The 18,380-nt window shown below is 35.5% G+C and overlaps 2 protein-coding genes across 4 annotated transcripts; both read right to left on the bottom strand.

Moving 5' to 3' along the window:
• Positions 1–1,003: 1,003 nt before the first annotated feature.
• Positions 1,004–5,670, bottom strand: LOC110787388 (cryptochrome-1). Of its 3 annotated transcripts, none has more exons than XM_056838657.1 (5): positions 5,514–5,670; positions 4,741–5,101; positions 3,829–4,050; positions 2,651–3,357; positions 1,004–1,978 (listed from the first exon to the last, which is right to left on the bottom strand). In XM_056838657.1, the coding sequence occupies exons 2-5, from the start codon at positions 5,051–5,053 to the stop codon at positions 1,268–1,270; spliced, it is 1,953 nt and encodes a 650-aa protein (XP_056694635.1). In that variant the 5' UTR covers positions 5,054–5,101; positions 5,514–5,670; the 3' UTR covers positions 1,004–1,267. The 3 variants fall into 3 exon arrangements, with proteins under 3 accessions (XP_056694635.1, XP_056694636.1, XP_056694634.1); XM_056838658.1 differs by having other exon boundaries at positions 4,741–5,055; positions 5,514–5,659; XM_056838656.1 differs by having other exon boundaries at positions 4,741–5,622.
• A 7,953-nt stretch (positions 5,671–13,623) lies between these two features.
• On the bottom strand, positions 13,624–16,613 carry LOC110787387 (actin-depolymerizing factor). The gene is made up of 3 exons (XM_021992011.2): positions 16,453–16,613; positions 14,952–15,217; positions 13,624–14,130 (listed from the first exon to the last, which is right to left on the bottom strand). Exons 1-3 carry the CDS (start codon positions 16,465–16,467, stop codon positions 13,980–13,982), a joined length of 432 nt encoding a protein of 143 aa, XP_021847703.1. The 5' UTR covers positions 16,468–16,613; the 3' UTR covers positions 13,624–13,979.
• Positions 16,614–18,380: the final 1,767 nt, after the last annotated feature.

Genomic DNA, 18,380 nt, shown 5'->3' on the forward strand with positions numbered 1-18,380 from the left:
CAGTTTCCCAAAAGCCTCACTATAAATTCATCTTTTATTTCCACAAAATATACAGAAACTTACAATCAATCTCTCTCTCAAATTCCTCTCTTTCTGGGCAAATATTCTGGTCTCCAATCGGGGATTGTGAGTGCACATAATTCTGGGTGTCGTGTAAACCCTGGAGGGCAACCGCAAGCGTTCTACTGCATCGGAGGTAGCGCGGAATTGTCTTTTAGAGCAGTGGTACGACCACGGCACGACAATCGGTTCAGTTCGTATTACGCAATATCCAGTTAAGTCGTTCCAATTACTTATTTAGCTAACAAAATCTAGTTTAAAAGAGCAGTGCCTTACAGTTTATGACCAGCCATAGAAATTGTATTTGTAGAAAATCAAATAAGAACTGTTAACTGTAAGCTAGATATTTCTAATTTCTTTGTATTTTTTCTCTCTAATACTCCGGAATGAATACTCTGTATAAACCAAATGTAACGGACAACGGGACAAGCAGTGTGTTTCAAACCTAAAATCATACGGGGTGCAATTATAAATGTAACTTGCCCCAGTACAGTACTAAGAAGCAATTTGACAAAAACATGGTGATTTTAAAGGTGGCATGCAGGTCGTTCATGTGAAATACAGTACAAACAATCAGACGATGAGTCGTTGATTTGGATTCGGGTCAGTTTAAGTCTATTCAAGCTAAGTGATTACGGGGTCTGTTGTCGATTTATGTGTTTCAGGTCTATTCAATTCGGGTCACTCGGTCCAGGACATCGGGTACAACTTGATCTTGTAGTTTCATAGTACTGCTCTTTACTGATCTTGATCACATGAAGAACCCAAGACCTTGTTCGATTTTACTATAAGGAAGCTTGTGAAGTCATACAGTACTTCCTAACCGAGCATCAAATGATTCAAATTCATGGAAACAGTCAGAACTTTCACAGATTTAATTAGCTTACACAAGCAATTGAACTGTAAAACCAAACCAGGAATCTATATTTACAGCCATTACAGGTCAAGAAAACAACAGAATTCGAATTCCTTTTATTAATGTCATACTCACAGTGCTAAGTTGTATGACACAAGTTGGTTCTGTTTATAATTATGTTATCTTACATAAAAAATTAGAAAACCATCTACAAAACACATTATGTATTCAGTAGAGAGGGAATAATATTACTGACCATCCTGACTCAAACGCTGTTTCTCCTTTGCTATTTGTACAGAATATCCCATTGCTGTTCTTGCAGCTGTTAAGATTGTCTAAGCTCTCTCCATTCTACTCCTCATCTACATGTTCTTTCCATGGTTGCTTCACTTCAGAAGATTCACAATCTAACGAGTCCTTTCCTTTCGATGATACAGAACAAGCACGTGGGACACAGAAGGAAAAACTGCTCGTTGCCTGCTTCTTAGCGGATGAAGATTCTGCTGTAGAACACAAGTCTGCTTCATGTTCTTGTACACTTAATGCTTCAGTATTGACATAGCAAGCGTTCACATTAGGGTCAGGTGCTCTATCTTCCACCGAGATTCTCGGCCTCTTCCCATTTTGCAGAAGATTGTTGCTAAAATGTTGCATCGAAGGGACACGTTGATCACGAGATGATCCGGTAATGCAACTAGGTTTTCCATTCAAGACAACCTCTGGTATAGATGGTTCCCTGAAACTTTCAGGGTTATTAAACCTTGCACTTTCTGTGTTACCTCCCTTTTCAGAGCTATCGACTACGACTTCACTTATACAATTTGTTTCTTCAGCTCCGGCTTTCCCTTGCATTAAACAAATAGCCTCGGTTAGGTTATCTCTAGCCGTTTCTATCTCGATGATTGGTTTTGGATAATTGGATCCCAACTCCACTCCTGCAGCTTTTAGGACTGAGACAGGTGCATCCCATGGATGATGAATCCACTCGGTTGGCAATCTTGCCAGTTCCGGCAGCCACTGCCGAATATATTCCCCTTCTGGATCATACTTAGAACCTTGAAGCTGGTATGAACATAACGGATAGAAAATAAAATGATTAGACTGAAATGTATTTATATATATTTCGTACGAATTGTTAGAAAGGAATACAAAAAAACAAAGTTGATACTTGATAGCAAAACAAACCAATCAAAGATTCATGGGTTTGCTGATAAACATGTCCCGAACATCATGTTTGAGAAGTAGAGTATAAGTCTTTTTCATCTTAAAAAAAAATATACATTTCTCGTAAAACAAGTTCACATAAGGGTCAATAAGTTCAGATAAGAGATACCCAAGTTCAATTCAAAACTTTAATGTCAGTTGAATCAAGACAAGAGGCAAGTTTAGATAATAAGTTCAAAAAAGGGCCAATAAGTTCAGGTAACGGTTTTTCTGGTGAAAAGAGCAAAGCCGATCTCACTGCATACAGTGCATAAATAAGCTCAACATCAGTATCTGATCAGAAACAAAAACAAGCCCAAGAAAATAGACAAACTAAAAGAAATAGGTGACAGCAACTATTTAAACGTATATGACATGGGACATGTCTTTATATCATCGTAAGTTCGTAACTGCACACTAAGAGAACCCTAATGCAAGGAGGTTCAGTCATGTAACAAAAAGGACTAATCAAAACTATGGAGCACTAACGTGTTAAAAGTATCCAAAATGAAGCAGCTAAATTTAGTGTACCTCTGGGTCATCGAGACGATGAAGATCATGACCATCTGGCAAGCTCCCAGAGATATACTGCCAACCTAATATATCACACTCCAAATCGGCATCAAGAAGAGTATCCCAAAAGTATTTCATTCCCCATCTCCAATGAAGCAGAAGAACTTTCACACAGAAACTTGCAACTATCACTCTCATCCTGTTGTGAGTCCACCCAGTTGCCCAAAGCTCTCTCATTCCCGCATCAACCATTGGATATCCAGTTCGACCCTGTCTCCAAGCTTTGAAACGCTCCTGATCTGAATTCCAAGGGAAATACTTGAGGTTGCACAGCAAGGATCTTTCATGGGTGAAAGGGAAGTTAAAACAAATGTATCGAGAATATTCTCTGAATCCAATGGCCCTAAGGAACATAGTTACACTTTCACAACCACGAATGTTCCCTTCATTTGCCCATAACATCTGCTTCATCTGCACGCTATGGAAAACTTTTCTTACACTCAACTCCCCAAAATGAAGATAAGGGGACAACAGCGATGTTGAACTTCCTCCAACCGTAACCCTGCTTTGTTGGTAGTCAAGCAGATGCTGCTCCACAAACTCCATAAGTGCCTTGTTAGCATTGGTCCAACCTGGGGACCAAGCTCTTCTTAGCAAAGCGTTGCTCGGTTTTTCTGATTCATTCTCAAGACCCAAATCCCCAATTGAAAACTTCTTAAATGATCCTGTCAGACAACATGGAAGTTACAGATTAATAACACTTTTATGAAACAGTGCCACATCAGTAATGCATTGGTATCTTAGAGCAACTCCAATGGACAAAAAAAGAGAACATGTGAGCAGGTAGCCCACCATTGGTACAACAATGACATGAGCAACTATTAAAACCTTGTAGCTATTTTGGGCAGGTAGCTTAAAAAAAAAAAATAGCTCAAATAAATTAATTATTTAAATTAAATATTATAGGGAGCTACAAGGTATTGTAGCCAACAATGTGAAAATTTGTAGCTTAAATCAATTATAGCTAGAAATTTGATGTGGCAAACTTAGCCACACCACCTTGTAGCTCACCATTGGAGATGCTCTTAGACTGACATAAAATAGGACATGCACATTTTTGATGACAAATAATATGAAGTGTATGCGGGCCGGTCAGACAATAAGGAATTGAACGAATACATGATACAAATATGCACCTGTAGCTGGCACAAGGCGAAATGGAGTAGGAAGTGTAGAGGGTTCCATCTGCATGTTCAGGCACTTGTCCCAGAAAGCAGCGAACGTTGTAAAAGCATTCCCTTTTTCATCACACACATCCCATGGTTCGTACAACAAATCTCCATTGTAGCTATAGACAGAAATGTTTAGCTCTCCAAGTTTTTGTTTGATGATATGATCACGAACAAGTGAAACAGGATCTGCAAGAAAATTGCAATTTCATGGATGAAGTGTAAGACAATGTTAAAAAGTACTGAGTATTATGTGATGACAGGGTCAAATCATGAGATGAAAGCGCTTCTTGAGACAAAATGTTGTAAAAGTAAACTATATATCTTCGACACTTTTTCCTCCAAGAAGTCTGTTGTTCGACTAAAGCACAATTCAAACATAATATCCGAAGATTCCTATATCATTTTTGTCTTCTCTACTATAACATGACTGGTCTTTCTGCATCCCTATCATAAAAGAAAGAAACTCGATGAAGAACAAATCCTAGCTTCTCTCATGCACAAACAATACCTTAGCTGGCTTAAACTTTGCTTTGCATGACTAAGGTCCTCTAATAGCTAGTCAAATCTTGGTCAGCTAGAATTCCTACTCTTATCTTTATCTAAATTTCATCAATTATACATAAAATATAGTCTGAATTCTGTTTCCAAAATGGCAGGTAGGTTAGTCTCTTATATTGTTCCCTTTATTTGTCATTTACTTAATGTATAGTTCTGGTTAATTATACAACCATAATCCCGGCACTATAGAGCATAGACTATTGATCCTATGAACCTGTCAACAAATAATAGTACTCCGTAGCAAAATTTTAAGCAAGTGGAGTACAAAATACATGTCAAATAAGAAAATTTAAGCAGGAATTAGTAATCGAAACTCACCATAAAGACGATTAAACACCACCTTAGTCGCGCCAGTGGCACAGATGCATTCCAACAGGGCATCAAGGGTACTCTCCGCCCTAATAAACACCAGTTCGGCACCAAGTGACCTCAATGAATGATCCAAATGGGCTAAGGATTCCTTCATCCACCACCTCGAAACTCGGCCAGGGAAGAATTGTGCTTCTTCCTTTGGACACCATATGAAAACAGGCAATACACTACCATCCCTAGCTGCTGCTGCCAAAGCAGGATTGTCTTCTATCCTTAAATCCCTTCTAAACCAAACTATAGTCTTGGAGTTGCTCCCCATACCTATACTAATACTACTAGCTTAGTTCAGTGATTTCTGTATAATTTCCTACAAATTAGTACCCAACTGATTAGAAGATTGCCCAAAGAACCCCAAATGTGACTAATTGAGAAAACAATCAAAGATGAATAGAACTAAAGCTAGTATTCAAAACAACCTAAAATCAATACATCATTGACCTATTTTACATATTAAAAGATAATATTGCCTCCTTCATCAACATTATACCATTCAAGCTGACACAAGACCTACTATTATAACTATCTCTTGCTGGATTACGGAATTCTACCACAAACCCACTAATAATCACGAAACAAACATCAACCCAGAAAACCCCAATTCCTCAATTTAGACAAAGACACCAATTCTAAATCAAAATTCTCATGAAACCCATAAAATTCAAATAAGAACAGAACCCATTAGAGTAATTAAACTCATAATAAAAATCTAAAACGCAAACCTTTGAGTAATCAGCTTCAGCAATCATTCAAGAAGAGAGGAGAGAGAGAAAGACAGACGCATCCAAAAGAAGAAACTAGAGATCTGAGTGCAGGATTTATGTGAAGTGAGTAAAGAGAAAAGTCATACCCATTTTGGAAAATTGACATTTTTGTTTTTATTTAATTTAATACATGCAGCATGGGTCCGTAATTGTAAATTCATGCATGATAACACTGTTCTTTTTACTGAGTGGAATATTTATTTTTATTTATGTTATTATCCTCTCACCGGTCACCAGTCACCAGTCACCAGTCACCAGTCACCCGTCACCAATTTAATAATGTTTTGTCCATGAAATCAGAATTTATCCTCCCATCCAACATTTTGATATTATCATAATATCTTTGCATTTTGTATGCTTCTGCAAATAGAATTTTGAGGGTAATTCAGTAATCAATTCATAATATGTTTTGAATATCAGAGTTTATAAGATTTTTGAATCTTCACGTTTATTATTAAATGTTTGTTGCCTTGGTCGGTAAATGAAAGTTTATAAGTGATTAGGTGTTTTCTGGAATATAATATCTGGGATCTCGTTTCTTTATTGTCTCTTTCGTCTCGTGCTCTTTCTGCACCATGTTATAACAATATTTTACTACGCACAAAACACAACATAAATAGACAAGTACTACGGTAGTTTAATTATTATTAAGATTTACGACTAATGAAAAGTGTTTTATGATAATTGTTATCATCAATTAGTTTTACACTAGTGATTTTGATGAATGTGGTGAAAAAGGCATAAACTTTTTTCTTTGGTGATATACATAGTACGTATTTGTTACTATTATTATTATTATTATTATTATTATTATTATTATTATTATTATAATATCAAATGCTAACAAAGTCAAATAATTTACAAATACTCCATCCGAATCTAAATGTTATTCCCGTTTCCTTTTTTAGTGTCCCAAAATAATCTTCCTATTTCTTTTATTTCCTTTTTAATTTCTTCCTTGTAATTTTAACTTTGTAATTCTATTGGTTTATCAATAAAAAACCTTGTAATCTCATTGGTTGGTTTAAGTTTGGATGGATTAATGAGTTGGCATTTTTATTCCTTAAATTCTATTGGTTCAACTATTTTGTTTTCTTGTGAAAATGGAATAAAAAAGCAACAATTCCCCATAAAACTACATTAATAATAGTTTATCTTATAATGTTTCTTTTTCCTTAATAACCGCGTAAAATAACAAACGGGAATAACATTTAGGTTCGGAGGGAGTAGTTAGTTGGAAGCCGAGATATAATCTGGGCCCCACTCCTCTAGATATAGCAAAGCCTATCTTGGTGAAAATATGAGCAGCAGCACGAGCCCCAACGTCTTGAGTCCTAGAGAACTTCTAAATCCGCTTCAGCAACGCTACAACATCCTTATCCAGCTCCCCCAAAGAAGAGAAAGAGAACGGAAGAAAGCCATAACCAATGGCCCTGCAACGTGCTTCGTACTTGACCCGTTTCCGAATAGCCGCATCAGCCACAACCCGGTCCGGGACAAATCCAACCAACCCAAACTGTGATTATTATTATTATTATTATTATTATTATTATTATTATTGATATATTATATGATAGGCTTGCGTTTGCGTTGTGTATGAGTCGCATTTATAGTTGGAGTAGTAGGAAATGGGTAAAGGCACGAGCTTGAGATGTCAAAGTGACAAACCACGAAAAAATCATGAAATTTTTAGTTTAGACACTACTGAACAATACAACTCCGACCCACCATGAATTGTTTAACCTAGCATGACAAGTCAGACAACATGCCTATCCAGCTAATTAACCTATTGTCATGGATATATGACCCTAAACCGTCGTAATTAATTTTTGCTCCAAAGAAAAATACATACTCCGTAATAAATATTTATAAACTTTTACATAAGGCGATCTTACACAAAAAATCACATTAGTTAAGCTATGGAACTAATTAGTTAATTACTAAAACTAATTAGTTAAACACTATAACCAATTAGTTAAGCACTAAAAATAATTAGTCAAGCAATAGAACTAATTTGTTAGGCAATCAAAGTGGTCTTTTCGGTAAGGCGGTTATACACAAAAGTTGCCGATAAATATTTAGTTATATGGAAATCTATTTTGATTATCATAATTAGTATTGCGTATAAACTAGCTCTCGGGGACTTCGGAGTCCACTTCAAACACTTAACATGTCCTTACTTCTTATACTAATTCGTGTAACATTCTAAAATAGTTGTATACGAAGTATGGTTTTTGAAATTCATAACGCGTATTCTATACAATAAAATGAGTAGTATTTAGATAGAATCTCGATTACAAACTTACAAATTTATATAGATTTACATCCTTATCAAACTTTGTAACAAATGGACCGTTCATATAACTATATAAGTATGCATGGTAAGCATCTTTTAAAAGGAATCCTTTTAGGAAAAAATGTCAAGGGGAAAAAACCTAGTATTTGAAGATTAATTGAACATTAGTGAACCCTAATTAACCATCCAACGATAAAATCACAATACTCCAAACGGCAAGTCGGTATGCAAGTACTTGGTCCCAGCTAGATTGCTGCTTGCATAAACCCCACCCACGTTCCAATCACGTGATATTCCAACTTTTTTTTATCATCATGTCCTACGGAGGATCTATAATTTTATTACTTCCTCTGTTTTTTACAATTACGTCATTTTTTTTTGTCAATATACTATGTATGACTTTCTATCGTTAATACATTGTATCTTTTTTTGTGCAAATGAGCCATAATAGTATTATAAATTATAAGCGGGAGCGGGGTATTCGAACATGAGACCTATTGTACGCAGGCCCTTAATCTTAACCACTAGGCCAAGACATCATTGGTTTAATACATTGTATCTTTAATTGTGTTGTTTTAGTTAAAATTACGAAGTGTAAAGTTATTATGTTGAAAGTGTGGAGATGTACCTATCAATGTCACACATGCCTACATTTATTCTCACGTATAAATCATAAAAGAGGATCAAAACTTTAAAAGAGATAATTTGAATAAGGAAAATAAATGTAAAAGTCTAAATGATACTCCGTATAATTATAAGAAAAACAGAGGAAGTATATGTACTTTCCTTTTTACAATATTTCAGCAATATCTTCTTTAAAATAAGTTATTCTCCTATTAGATTGCAAATACTTAGCAAAATACATATGGCTATATGAGAAAGAATTGAATGGCGTAACCTATGTAGGATAATTAAATGTTAAACAATCTTTTATAAGCATTTGTACTCTGAAAAATATGAAGTAAAAAACATGTTGCATGTAAAATGGGATAAGGTCACAACTCACAAGGGAAATAAATTTGTTATGCAAAAAAAAAACAGTTGGGACAATTGAAAAAAAGGAAACAAAGGATAAAGGTTGTCAATTGAAAAACATGCATTGCTTCACCTTTTCATCAACCAACTCAAAAGTTGCCAGCAGTGAGCCAATTGTAAAACTACAATTATCACTAGAGAAATTCACACCTTTTCTCTTCTCTATAGGAGAAAACTTGAGGAAAGTGGGAGAGGGTAAGCATAAATTGTTGAGTGGCTATCAACTTGGGTACCTTAAACTCTTAAAGTGATGAGGTCGAGTTTTTACGTATGTGCGTTAAGTGTCGGAGTAAAATATAACAATTCTAACATCTCGAAGTTCCACTAAATTAAAATTAATAACTCGGAGTTCCTAATTTCGGGTTAATAGGCCCAAATTTGACAAGTCCCACTAACCTACTACTCCAGTATGTTTTTTTTTTTTTTGGTGCAAATGAGCCATAAGAGGCGGGGATGAGAATCGATCGCAGGATTACCTGGAAGAGGGGTCATATCTTATTTCATACTCAATCATGCGCCTCCCTATCATGCTCTCGTTGATTCTGTCATATCTTATCAATCGTCCACTACTGATGAAATCTTGTCATTGGAATTGATATGATTATTATTTGAAGAATTGAAAGGAAGATTATTCAATTATATTCTATCGGATAAAAATACAATTGAACACTCTGATCAATACTTTAATTGACTAATTGTCACCCAGGTGCAACCATTACTCTACTAATTCACGCATATAAGGTGAAAGAATGAGAGAAATTTTTGCCGAAATAATTTTCAAAGCGACTTGAAAAAGGTTCAAAGCGACTCGATAAAGGTCGCAAATTACGACAACGGTAACTTTTTCTTAGTTATTTGAGATTTCTAACATTTTCGTAGTTATTTGAGATTCTAACCTAATTTATTAGAATATAATTTGAAAGTTGCAAGAAATTAAATTCAATATGTTAATTGTACGTGTATCCTTACTATATAAAAAAGCCGAAACTCCAAAATGAGTTTTGCATCATTTTTTTGCCCATTATGCCCTTTATTTAGTTTATTAATTACAAAATTGCCATACTTGCAACCCAATATCTTCTTATATTGTAATTTTTTTTTCAATTTCACCCCTACACCCCTTTGTTTATTACAAGCTCTTTAATTAGCTATTTTTTTTTTAATTTGCATGATTGGCAAGCGTTGATTAAGAATAATGTTAAGTATTTTCCTCCGTTTCTTAACCATTACATCATGGTTAACTTTACACTTTTCAACACATGACTTTGACTCTTGAGGTCTCGAATTAAGTGTAAGAACATTTTTAAAAGTTGATATTCAGAAAATATATATTGATACTAAGCTAATAAGACCGCACATGACTACAATTTTTCATACATACTAATCACAAAAAATGACCAAATGTCTATTATGAATAGTGTAAAAATCTGAATGGTGCTAATTTATAGTGATGCATCTAAAAAGAAACGGAGATAATAGATACTTCCTCTATTCATAAGTACTCGCAACGTTTGGTATTTTATACTATTCACATATTCCACTTTTACTATTGTTGGTGATTTATATGTCAAATAAAACATAGTCATGTGAGATCTTGTTAGATTCGTCTCAATACGTATTTCAAAATATCAACTTTTTATAATTTTTGCTTGAAGAGAATTTAATATATTGACGATCTAAATTGTACATTGGTATGCGTGTCTTTTATGTTATAGAAAAAACCTTAATTAATTAATACGAGTAGTAAAAATTATAATTATACATCGAACCAACACGTGCATGGCAGTGCTTTTGACTAGTATAATAAAACATGAATATATTCAAGTTATTTATTTAACTTTTGACTTTTACGGCTTTAGTACATTAAAAAAATGTCAAAAATATTCTTTAGTTTTTTCTTGTACGGACCGGAAATGTCACAAACTTAACCCCTCAACTTGTATCATTTGTGCAATCAACCTCCTCTATTTTTTTTTTATTGTAGCAAATAAAATAAAATGAAATAAATTGAGGTAATACTAAATACTGCAAAAAAATTACTCCCTCCGTTTCTAAATAAGTGTCACATTTGGACTCCGGTGCGGTAATTAATAAAATTGTAAAGTGTGTAAGAGTTAATGATTGAAAATGTTTTTTTTGGGGAAAGGATAAAGTAGATAATTGTTTAATTGAATAAAGTACAAATAAAAGTGGATGTGGAGATTGAAAAGTGGAAAAGTGTATAATGTGTAAGTAAAAGTAATCATGATTTATAGAAAAGTGGGAAAAGTGTATGGGAAAGTGTGAAAAGTATATGTTCAAAAATAGAAATGTGACACTTATAAGGGAACGCCAAAAAAGGAAATGAGACACTTATTTAGGAACGGAGGGAATATCAAATTTGATACTCTCCCCGTGCTTGAATGTTAGTCTCATTTTCTTATTGGGTTGTTTTTTATTAGTATCTTTTGGAATCTTTGTTTATTTGTCCAACATTTATCCACCTTACACCCTTATAAATATCCAAAATGGCTCACTTGTTTATTCTCAAGTACATTTTATCCCTATTAAACCCCTTGATTATTTCTCTCTCATGCCCACATGAGTTAGATTCTATTGGAATTAAATTCGAGAACGGAGGTAGTGTTTTTCTTCATAGAGGAAAGTTGCGATAAAAAATTAAAATTAAATTGATTAATAATAATAGTATATCCAACATTTGATAAGAAATGTTGTTTAAATAGTTTCAACATTGATATTGAGTACCAAAATAAGTCTTCAAAATAAAATAGTACTCCCTCCATTCCTTTATGTTGTTCCCATAAGGAATGTTGGGGGGTTTTTAAGAAAAATGAATCTTTATTTGTATTGGGATATGAGTAATGATTGGGTGTAAGAATAATGATTATGTGTAAGAGATTATATATTTAAAATAAAGAAAGGAGAGAGAAAATATTAAAAAAAATAAGATAAATAGGAGATATTTTATTATTAATAACAAAAAAAACCAGTTTAATTCAAACACAAAAAATCAAGAAAAATCAAACCAAAACATTCAACAAACAATCAATAATTGGACCAAATCAACAATCAAGATTTCGAACAAAAAAACCAAGATTAAATTTGAACAAAAAAACCAAATTAAATTCGAACAAAAAAACCAGATTCGAAATCAACAAACAAAACAAACAATCAAGAAAATTTGACATAAATAAACCCAAAATTTCGGTACAATGAACCCAGAAGTTCAACATAAATAAACCCAGATGAAAATTACACCCAAAATTCATCCCAAAATTCAACCCAGAAATTCCAGATTAATTCAACCCAAAATTAAACCCAGAAATTTGACCAAAACAACCCAAAAATTCAAGAAAATCAACCCAAATTTTCGCCCAAATCAACCCAAAAATTCGAATTAATCAACCCAGACATTCGATAAGCAATTCAACCAAAATTAACCCAGAAATTCGACAACAACCAACCCAAAAATTCGACCAAAATCAACCCAAAAATCCGACCACAATCAACCCACAAAATTCGACCAAAATCAACCAAAAAAATTCGACAAAAATCCGACCACAATCAACCCAAAAAATCAACAAAATTCGACCAAAGGCAACCAAAAAAATTTCGACATAAATCAACCAAAAAATCCGACCAAAATCAACCCAAAAATTCAATAAAAAGTAACCCAGAAATTCGACTAAAAAACAGAAAATTAAACCTTGAAATTCGGAAAAATTATACCCAAAATCAACCATCAAATTTGACCAAATTTAACCCAAAAAATCAGCCAAAATAACGACCAAAATCAACCCAAATTTTCGACAAAAATCACCCAAAAATTCGACAAAAACACGCACAAAAATAAATTAATACTCACTTGATCCTTAGTATCACTCACGATTTTGAGGATTTAGAGGTCAAATTCGACCATGAAAACTCTAGATCTAGAGTTTTAGGGTCGAATTTCACCATCTAAAGCCATAATACATGCGGCGGAGGTTTGGTTGCGGTGGCGGCGGCGATCTCGTTTTTAGATCTGAAGAATGACGAGTTGTTTTGGAGGAGAGAGAGTGAAAAGCGTGAGAGGAGAGAAACGGATGAAGAGAGAGACTGAGAGATTAAGAAAATGAAGAGAGAATGAAGAGAGAGAGTAAGAAAATAAAGAGAGAGAGAGACATCCGAAAGAGGTGAGAGAGTGAAAGGGACGGGGAGTGGGTTTGGGTTATGGGGAATGATTAAATAATTAAATAAGGTTGGTGGGGAAAAAGAGGGTGGAAAAAGGGTAGAATCTTAGGGTTTTTTGGTAAATAGTGGGAAATCTTAGGGTAAATTGGTAAAAAAACTATGGCAAAAAATAGTAAAGATTCAGAATGGGAACAACAAAAAGAAACGCCAAAAAAGAAAATGGGAACAACAAAAAGGAATGGAGTACGTAGTTAAAAGTAAAACAAATAGTAAAAGGCTTATGACGTTCAAGTAAAAGCTCACCGTTAGTCATGCTCTCGTAGACGATAAATAAATGTAGTATTCCGTACGAAGTATAAGGGCTTTTTTAATTATCAAAATATATTTTTTGATTAAATTAGTATACTCTTTATATCAGCACTCATTTAACAAGTTCTCATAAGTAATCTCTAATCAATGAAATAACAAGTATTGTTCCACGACTTTCACTGGATTATTTTTACTTTCTTTTTTCCAACGAAAAGAAACACACAACAAACCAAACTACAACTACAAGTCTATAACTACAGAGAAATTAAGTCTTTGACAAGGGAATATCGTCAACGCGAATCCAAACATAGAGACCAACATATAAAGAGTCATACAAAAATGCAATAGAGATAACATACATGCTTCATTCAGGTTTGAAGAGAGTAGAATTCGATTTCAATAAACTGTATTAAGGAACCAGAACAACAGCAGAAACTGAAAGAACGACTAATCAGTAGTAATCAGCCTCCCGGGTTATGAAGTTGTTTATTAACCAAGCTAGGAAGGTATATGCATCTTTGTCTCACAAAACATGCAAATCAGTTTGCGTCACTAGATGAACAAAAAGGGCCCTTCATCGGTTATAATATATATGGAGCCTTTGAAATCGATCACTTAGCTCGGTCTTGAAGAGTCTCAAGATCCACTTCAGATGAATCAGTGGCCTGAATTTCATAATGGATTCCTTCCAACTCCCTCCTCAAGCTGTCCTTGGATGTTGCATAGAGCATCTTGGACCGAATACGGGACACAGATGGGGACCTGCAGGAAGATAACATAATAACATCAATTACAGCTCACAGTTGATAGCATGCAAGGCCAACATGTAAAAATCTTCTAAGCAAAGTAGTTCTGCGTCCCTTGGGATGAAGAAGAGTGGACCTGATCATCATGAGCCCGACCCGGTCCAAAATTCAGCGGTTTTTGGACAGAAAGTTTAGGCCCATTTTCGGGCCCGAAATTGGTTTTTAAAGGTTTTTGCCGGGTTTTGGGCGACGTAATACTACAGTTTTAATAATAAAATCGACCCGGCCCAAATGGCCAAAAAGTCCGCTACTCTTGGCCCGAAAAGCGGGGCATAAAGTTGGCCCGAAGCTTGGTCCGGCCCGGTCCGACATACCGGGCTGCTTTTTAGGCCGTGGTCTGGCACGGCCCGGCCTGCCTTTTGATCAGGTCTACAGAAGAGTAATACTGCTAGCTGACAGCAGCAACAATGACCTACACAACTCGCTAATCCGGCCACTCAACCAGCCAAAGTTCACTTGCATATCAAGACATACAACAAGTTGAAATGCATTGTTCAAAACTTCAAATGATATACAGAGCCACTAAAGATTAGTACGACTACTGGACCAAATAATGACTAACTAAATCCTGTTGTAACATAACGAAATGATAATACTGCGATTAAATATGCTCGGATCAGATCTTAGTATCTGTCTATCTGACATCAACATGCGACAACCTCCAATTACGTACTGAGGATAAACATATACGTATATTAGAAAGAGGAGTTCATTGAAAATTGAAAATTGAAAATTGAAAATCTACTAGCAGGACATAGTAGTGTAAAATAAACTAACCATGCAACAAAAAAGATTTTGCTCTTCTGGCAGTTCTCGGAGGTCACATAGTCGTAATCATAAACTGCATAGCGGCAATCATTCTCAGGCAACGATGCAAGAAAATCATCATAACTTTCTGAAGGTCCTCCGGTCTTTTCCACAACTACTTCCTTCTTTTTCTCATCAATCTTAAACACCACATAACGGTGCACCTTCTTCCTTTGCAATTCCGTAAATGTGTTTTTGGTGTGCTCACCAACTCCTATACCAGATTGTGCATTCCTCTGCAAGGTAAAACCAATTTGAAGTTATTCATTTTCTCATACAATTCTAGACAATGAATTACAATTAACCTCTACACTTATTCAAGCAATCATATCAGTGTTCGACATAGTATGTGTGTGAAATCTACGTAGTCATCGGTATAGAACATGAATAATGCGTGCTACGTATGACCTATATATGGAACCACTCTAAATCCAAATGGCAAAATAAGCTCCATCCAGGAGCACGAGCATTTATCCGGTGAATAGCTAGGAGTGGCGGATCTTAAACAGTTTTACTAGGGGTCAATAAAGAGTTAAGCAATATAGTATGTAATTTATACAACTTTACCCAAATTTTAGGGGGTGTAACTAAAAATAAACTACGGAAATTTCCGCTGGGGGGTCGGGGCCAACCAAGGCAAAGGGAAGATCCGCCATTTTAATATAAGGCCAAAAAATCATACCGTGTAATTCTCATAGCAAGATATATTGATTTGAATTCCATGTGGTGTAGCAAAAGATGACATTAACACTACAAGGAGTCAAATAGAACCCAAACCCGAAAAGCAAAGAATCATAATTGAAATGAGGGTCATAACTCATAATCTAAGGGATTGTAATAATGTAAACCATTCTAACTTCAACTATATCAAAACATATTATGCTTTTTAATAGTAACCCAATTAAGTTTTTAAATAACAAAGTGTTGTGAGTAAATCAAACTATATTTAGATGTTCCTATGGAGAATGTATTAGAGAACTACGAAGATCAAAATCTTTGACCAGGAATTCTCACGATACAGTCTCTATAGGAAAACCATACTCACGTAGTCATGTGAGATCTTGTAAGAATGGTCTCGAAATACAAAGATCAAAAACCTTTAACCACGAATTCTCACCAATTCACTCACTATAAGAAAAAACATAATCACATGGGCGTGTGCGATCTTGTAAGATTGGTCTCGAAATATCAACTGTTCATAGTTTTCACTAGTACGAACAAAGATATCACAGAGTGTAATTCTCCAACAAAAATTAAGAAATCCATTTCGCCATTTGAACAGTAAACTCATGCAAATCAAGACACCCATAGGAAAAAAACTCAGACTTTAAAATCAATCACAGAATAAATAACAATAAAGAAGCATGATTGATTGAATATAACAGTGATCAGATCACAAATTTGAAACATGCAGAGTATAATATATGCATAAATTTGAAAAGATAATTTAAAATTGGGAAAATAAGCATACCCCTCTGAAAGCCATAGTTGCTTAGTTTTGCAGCGAAGAGAAGTGGGTGAATATAATGTCGAAAGTACAAATTTCAAAATTTAAGGGGATGAGATTATGAGAGAGAGATAAGTTATGGAGCAAACGAAGAAGAAAAAGTAGTACACACAACAAAATTAAAGTGGGTCGGCAACAATTTGATTGAAATCGCATATGATTCTCTTTTGAGATGTGGACTTCACTCATTAATGGCACCTAGACGTATCATAACGGTTACTCGGGTCGGGTTCGGGTCGGATCACTCGGATCTCGAGTTATTAGGTCGGGTCGAATCGGTTTGTTATCTGGGTTCAGGTCGACTTTGGTCCGATTATTTATCGGTCAGGTCATGTCGGTTTATTTTTCTATCCGAGCACGGGGGGTTTGGGTCGAGTCATGTTCAGGTCGGTTTCAATTCCGAGTTCGGGTCTTATCTAGTGGGGTTTAAACCGATTTTGTAACAAGTAATTTCGATTTAAGGTCAAGTTTGGATCGGATAATTATTGGGTCGATCAAAATTTAGGTCTGGTTCACTCCCGAACACGGGTCAAGATCTAGTAAAATAACTCTCAGGTCTGGTCAAGTGTTTAACCTATGAATATTATTTTTTCTTATATTTTAAAAATTAATGTTCAATTCATATCAAAATTGTGTTTTATTCAAATCAGGTCATCGGGTGTTTTTGTCAAGTCAATACATATTGTAATACCCCGAATTTTTAAAACTCGATTAATTATGCTTAATTATTTTTATTTAGCTTAAAATCGTTTTAAATCCTAAATTGAACTTTGTTTTAATTAACGAGCTTTATTTCGCTTGAATTTTTAATAATTGCTACACGATTTATTATTTTCAGATTATATAATTTAATCTTTATCTTTACGTGCTTAAACGATCTTTTTAAATCTTAATTATTTTCGGATTTTTCATAATTTAATAACGTTCTTATTTTATTCGGAAACGAAATTTGTTTTTCGTTAACGACACTTTTATAAAAGATTATTTTGAGACTTAGTTTTAATTAAACATTTCCATTCTAATTAATTTTCTAAAAACAGAAATTGATTTTCTGAATTTTGCCTAACTTTGGGAAATGACTAAAATGCCCTTAGAAGAGCCAAAATCTCATTTCACCTCTTCTCTTTGCTCTCCACGTACCAGCAAGAAGGAAACCAATCCTTCCTTCTCCCTTTTCCCTCAATTCAGTCTTAATTCATTGCCTTGCTCCCCAAGGATTTCAGCTTTCATTCACTCTATTTACCATTATAATCAGCCATTTTCTTTCCACTTCTCTCAACCCAAAATCATTTACCAAAACTGATTCACTCCCCTTTGTGTTCTTCGTTCAAACCACTGCTCAACCACCACCACCATCAGTGGTTGCCGCCATTGAAACCTCCGTCAAACACCTCTACCACTGCTGCCTAGCATCACCTCAACCGTTCCGTTCACCACCACCGCAACCACCCTTTATTCGCCCCCCTGTTCCTCCATCTCACGCACTCGGCACTCCCCTGCTCCCTCCTTCCTTTCGACCTGTCGCACCACCAAAGCCACGCCCCACCACCGTTCACCATCACCACCACTTGCGCAACCCTGTTGTGCTGCCCAGCCACCCAGACCACCACCCGCCAACGCACCACCTTCACCTCCCGGCCTTGCTCTTCGCATCCCCTGCCCCCTCCCCTGTTTCATCCCCCTTCCCCGCCTCGCACCACCAACACCGCAGCCACCACACCAAAACCGTCATCATCAAATCCAACCTCCGCCCTAATTCCCGGTGAGCCACCGCCGCCCAGAACCGCTCAACGAAACTCCCCTGCCTCCCCTGTTCGCCTTTCCTTTCCTCTCCTTCCCCTCGCTGTACCGCCGCCGAACAAACCACCACCACCCTCGCCTTCACCGGCTTT

The sequence above is a fragment of the Spinacia oleracea genome, chromosome 3, assembly GCF_020520425.1.
Source record: "Spinacia oleracea cultivar Varoflay chromosome 3, BTI_SOV_V1, whole genome shotgun sequence".
NCBI classification, from domain to species: domain Eukaryota; kingdom Viridiplantae; phylum Streptophyta; class Magnoliopsida; order Caryophyllales; family Amaranthaceae; genus Spinacia; species Spinacia oleracea.